The sequence below is a fragment of the Sesamum indicum genome, linkage group LG6 (genome assembly GCF_000512975.1).
Source record: "Sesamum indicum cultivar Zhongzhi No. 13 linkage group LG6, S_indicum_v1.0, whole genome shotgun sequence".
Taxonomy (NCBI): Eukaryota; Viridiplantae; Streptophyta; class Magnoliopsida; order Lamiales; family Pedaliaceae; genus Sesamum; species Sesamum indicum.
This window is the reverse complement of record NC_026150.1, coordinates 22274259-22280258: the sequence shown is the minus strand read 5'-3', so window position 1 is coordinate 22280258 and position 6000 is coordinate 22274259. Positions and strand designations below refer to the sequence as shown.

At 31.4% G+C, this 6000-nt stretch overlaps 1 protein-coding gene across 1 annotated transcript in view; it reads left to right on the top strand.

The window, feature by feature from the left end:
* LOC105165492 (60S ribosomal protein L18a-like protein) overlaps positions 1–2533 on the top strand; it is a 2685-nt gene extending 152 nt beyond the window's left edge. The window contains exons 1-4 of the mRNA XM_011084519.2: positions 1–226; positions 884–959; positions 1313–1427; positions 2211–2533. The exon at positions 1–226 is cut by the window's left edge and continues 152 nt beyond it. Of these exons, the coding sequence (XP_011082821.1) occupies positions 28–226; positions 884–959; positions 1313–1427; positions 2211–2267 (447 nt within the window). The 5' untranslated portion in view covers positions 1–27 and the 3' untranslated portion in view covers positions 2268–2533. The remainder of the gene's footprint in view (positions 227–883; positions 960–1312; positions 1428–2210) is intronic.

The window sequence follows — 6000 nt, the reverse complement described above, 5'->3', positions numbered from 1 at the left end:
GGAAAGAGTCAACAAAAGTGATCAATTATGAGTGAAGAGAAAAGGGATCACCATTATCACCCAGAGCACCCACCACCGCCAGCGTACGGGACATTCCAGGGCGTTGCTAACCACCCTCCGCCGACGGCCGTAGGCTTTCCTCAGCCTGTTCCACCGCCTGGTATTTCTGGTGTTCCTCCTCCACCGCAATCTCAGTATTATGCTCATGGTTATCAAGCTGTCCCAGGTAATGTTCTTCCTTGTTCTACATATGTACTGGCTGTTTGGTGTGTTTGCGGAGGGTGAGATATTGATTCAGTGTTTATGGTTGACCCATTTACGAAGATTGTGTGTTTATCTGTGATTTGTTCACATCGCTGAATTGTTGGATGTATCTTTGAGATTTGACCGGAAAAAAGAAGAGCTGGTCAGTTAGTCGAATCCCTTTTGTGTTAATTGAATTCATTTTGAGTGACATGGGATGCTTCGGAATTCCCTGATATTATCTATCTTGCTCAGTAGAAAAGTATGGATTTTATTCTTTGTGTTGTTGATTTGGGATATTTTTTGAAGAAAGTTATTGTTTGTTTAGCCAATGTTTGAAGGGAAAATGGTTGGATCGAGTGTTAGACCATTCCCAGATCTTGCAGCAATTATGTTTGGTATATGGACTCTGTTGTACAGAGTACCAACGTTTGATTTTGAGATCTGATGAAATTCTTATTAGTTAAAAGATGATTTCATGTTTTCTATGTCGAAAGGAAGGTTATGGATTTGAGTTTGTGGAACAATTTTCATGTACTAATCCTACTGCTACTCAGTTGTGAAGTTAATTAATTGTTTCACCTGTTAATATATCCATAATTTTGAGTTTTTTGTGGTGGATGTTTCCATGCCGATGCAGGTTATGCTGTTGCAGAAGGAAGACCTTTAAGGGAGCGTCGCCTTCCTTGCTGTGGTATTGGCATCGGCTGGTTCTTGTAAGTCTCGTTCACAGAAACCTTTCCTTGTTAGTCAGTATTATTGTTACAGTGCTTGCGAAGTGGAGGTCTTTTTCTTGTTTCTGTGTCAACAACTGTTAGATGGATCTCTATCTCCTTGAGCAGGAGTGGTGCCATTCCTCACCGTCTTATAGAGACAAAGAATTTACTTAGAGTTTTAGATTTTGTAGGAAGAACTTCTTTCTCACTTAATGTCGCTCCCTTGATTTATTTTTTTTGGTTAAGACATTAAGTTGATAGATCCTCATTCCTCACAGTTACTGATTTCAAATGAGTTTAATGGGTTGGTCCTTTTAATTTCTGGTAAAAGAGCTGCTTTGTGTTTCTTGAAGGTTCATTATTGGTTTCTTCCTTGCTGCAATTCCGTGGTATGTCGGAGTTTTGCTTCTACTTTGTTCCAGAATTGACCCTCGTGAGAAACCTGGATATGTAGCTTGCACAATCGCTGTAAGTGTTTTTCTTTTATTTTCTCAGCCTATTCCAGAAGTACATGGGCATTTTTGTCTTTCTTACTTTAACAAGATTAAGATCTAAGTTCAATCTCTCTCTGTTTGCCCCATGCGTGTCTTAGCTGAGCAAATGCCTACTTGTTCTGCTTCCACATTTCTGAGTATGTGAACTCTATGTCACAATCATTTAATTTTCGAACTTTTTCTAATGGAATCCGATGGGTATGTTGTGTTCGCACCAAAGATTAGCCGCCTTTAAATAACTCGAGTTTAGTGGCAGTGACCCCCTAGATTTATTTTGCTCCAAGTGTGCCCTTTTGAGCTAATAGTTGAACTAATAAATTAACTTCGCTTTTAACTGCAAAACAAATGGTCCGTTCTTGTTATATTGTGCCTAAAAAGTTAGGGTGATTTATCGTCTTACTGTGAAGTGTGAAGGGCTTCAAGCGTAACCCCATTTTCAATATGTTCAGTTTTATGCTCACGTGTTAAGATACTTCATAGCAGGCACACTGCAGCTTTCAAATTACTAGCAGATTCAAGTTCTTTCTAGGTTAGGAAGACACACAAGTAGCCAACACGATTTTACGACCTGCACACGAGCAACATGAGTTATTGATAATCCACCACGCTTATGCATTACAAAACTCTCTGCATTGAGACAAGTCAGACATTCTTCTGTTTGAAGTTACCTGGATTTTAATCAGTCTCTTATGTTTCAAATCCGCTGTTCTTGAAATCTCATTTTCACCTCTCTGAGAACCTGGTTTGCTCTTTGTAGGCTGTTCTGGCTACAATTGCTGCCATCTTTGGGCTCACAAGGATAGACGCTGACTGAACACAGAGTGGACACATCTGGAGAGCTAGCCCGGTGTATATTTGTATTAAAGGAATGGTCTCTCTGTACTTCTGATGTTGGTATCGACTATATATATTGATGGCCGGCCCTGTGATGTATGTATATAAATACAGTATTTTCCGACTGTGTACCGTGAGCTTGAAGTCTTGTAGCGTGCATTTATGAATTGTGACCAGCATCCAATACCTTCATCCATGGAGACTTGTCCTTCCCAGTATATTGAAGCAGATTGTGATTTCTTGTTATGCTTTCTCTGAATTCTTTCCATCCTATTCAAAATATGTGTGTTGAATTTTGTATATGTTTTCGTCTGAAAATGAAAATATAATTGGATTAGTTAACGAAATTGTATTTTATATTTGTGGTATTAAATTTATATATTTTTAAGGGATAATTATATTTATACCCCTTGATCTATTGCACGTTTACACAATTCGTCCCTATATTTTAGATAATTATACGTACACCTACTAATATATTATTATTGCTGACACAAAATACTTCTTATTTTTTTGAAAAATTACACACACACACTTTCTAAAAATTTTAGCATCATTACACAAACTACTTCTATTTTTTGTTTGTCAGGGATAATTTTTGTAATTATGCAAATGATAGGAGTAGTTTGTGTAAATAGTTCATAAGTTAGGGGTATAAATGTAGTTATGCCTGTTTTTAATGAGAATGCATATAAACAAATACGTTTTTACGATAATGCTTGTTTTAGAAACTAAAAACGAAAACATAAACAAAGTATGAAACACAACGATATTCATAAACATGACTTGACAACAAGATAGAATTTAGTGGATCCAACATCTATCAACCTACGCTTAATAGGATCCTGACCCGCCTTGTTCTATTACACATGTACAAATCCAACGGATTTAACCTATAATATTTATTTATTTAATAGAAGTATAATTACAAAACTTGGATTTTAAATGATTGTGGTGATAACTTTAGAAGGGCCTCTACATATTATTAGTAATAAGAGACAAAATTGGATGACTCAATGTTACACTTCGGCCCTACAACTTTAAGATAGGGGTTGAGGATAATTATTGGTATTCTTTTATGTAATTATTACAAACTCGAGTCCCATTTTTGTAAATAAAATATTTACTTTTATTTACACTCAGATGTGACTGTAATTTTCCCATTGCCCCAGCACCCAGCCATCATGAAGAAGGCCCAGATGGTAGAAACGACTGTTGCTCTTTTAACCAAGAGCAGACTGTCTTTTGGTATTTTGATTGGTCATTTTTTTTTAGGGATAATTACATTATCTTTTTATCAAATTTGATATAATTATATATAAATATCTTGTATTTAAAAAATTATATGTAATATATTTGATATTTACTTCTATCTAACAAAAAAACTCATTTGCTAGTCAAAAAGCAAAATCTATAATTACCCTCGATTAACTTATTATTGATCTATTACATATCAAATAAATATTTATTTGACCAAACTGCCCTTATACCGTTCATATGATAATACATGTGAGAATGTATAAACAAGAATAATTGCCACAACCCCCCTCCACCAAAAGAAAAAAAAAAGGAAAGGGGGCTATATTTGATAATTAGGTGATTATTTATAGCTCATATTTTGAAATGGATTAAAAAATTTTTATATGGGATAACTTAATTTTATCCAATTTTTATAGCCCATTGCAATTTTTTTTTTCTTTTTTCTAAACTTAGATTTATGGAACGTTTATCTTCTCCAACTACTTTACATGAATTAAGGGATATGTATGAGTTGTTTGCATGAATTACGGAATAAATAACTTAGTGTAATATTAAGAAATATTAAGTGTCGTTTTCATAATTTTTGTTCATAAGTAATCATTTTTTTTTATTTATTTTGATTTATGGAACCTTTATCTCCTCCAACTACTTTGCATGAATTAAGGGATATGTATATAAGCTGCTGCATGCATCAATCAAGAGATTAAATAACTTATTTTAATATTAAAAATTATTAAGAATAGCCAATGAAATCTTTTCATTGCAATTACGAAATTTTCAAATTATCAAAAATCAATATTGAGTTAAAATTAGTTCAATTGCAGTCAAAGATTCTGGTATATATTGCATGAATTAAGGGATATGTATAAGCTGTAATTGCATGCATATTTAAGAGATTAAATAAATTATTGTAATATTAAAATTATATTAAGAATAGCCAATAAAAGAAATTCATTACAATTAAAAAAATTTAAAATTTTAAAATAATGGCAGTGGAAGATGTGCCGGGGTAAATTATAATGCGCCCATTTGAAATTTGACATAATTAAAAATATTCTATTATTATTTGAAAAATTATTAATACTTTCTGATTTTAAGAGTCGCCCAACAGCTTTCAATCCATTAGGTATTCATCTGTTTTTTAGGTGAACTGATCAAGATACTTTTGTCGATTAAGAATTATAATTTTACTCACTTTTTATTTCTAATTTGTTTTATAGACTAGGTGGACTATCTTTTTTTATAATTTTCAAAAATTTTCATCCACCTTGTTGGATTTTTTTATTATTTTACAAAAAGATACGATAAGGGTAAAATTGATAATTCAATATTTTCATTCAAGGATTATATAATTTCATCAAACATCAAAGATGTATTGATAGTTTTTTAAATAATAAAGGGGTATTTATAATTGTACCAAAATTTAGGAGATCTCCCAGTAATCTACCCTTCTAATATATATATAGATATATATAGATATATATGGACATATAGATAGATAACGATAGAAATATATTTTAGAAACAATATTTTATTAATTTTAAAATTTTAAATTAATCAATTTTAGTGCACACACATAAGTTCATATACGATGTATGGACACAAATACGACGATATGAAAAATATAAAAGAATTAGGACACGACACGACACGATTATATACAATATTTTATTATATATATTCTCAATTTCTCATAAAATTAAAATGTGCAATATGAAAAATATAGAGATAAAACATAAACTAAGCATGCATCTAAACTTTTAATTAAATGTGGCTTAAAAAATATACATAATCATTTTTATTTTGAAAAGTGCGCAATGAAAAATTTCTAATAATTCAAATTAGTTAAATCATCATGACCATTTCTCAAATTTTCAGTAATTCCATCTCAAAATTTTAGTTTGAGGGGAGTAAATTAAATCTTTTCTTTTTTATTAAGCCCAAAACTCATTTTTATTTTTTTTAAAAAAATAATCCAAAATTTTTTGAAATTATAAAAAAAAATACGTATCCAAAAGACGCTGGTTTTTTTTTTCATATATTTTGAACACACGGATACCGTATTCAATACATGTTCAAATTATATTCATATTTAATATTGTATTGAGTAATTTTTTAAAATGTCCGTGCATTATTGGAGTGCATATATAAGACCCAAAACCCCTAGTGGTAGGCTCCTAGCCAGACTATGCTTTTTGACTTTTACTCACACAACCACCACCCTGCAAGAAAAAAAGAATATTGGTGATCAATTAAATAAATTATTATACTAATATGTGTTGATTAGTAATAAATTTTACTTTTATTATAATAATATCTCTACACATTTAATAACAAAAAATCATATTCTCAAATTATCAATATCAATATATTATGAATCTATATCGAAAATTTGATGACAACATTAATATAGTCATTGCATCACTATGATGATTAATTGTATATAATTACAA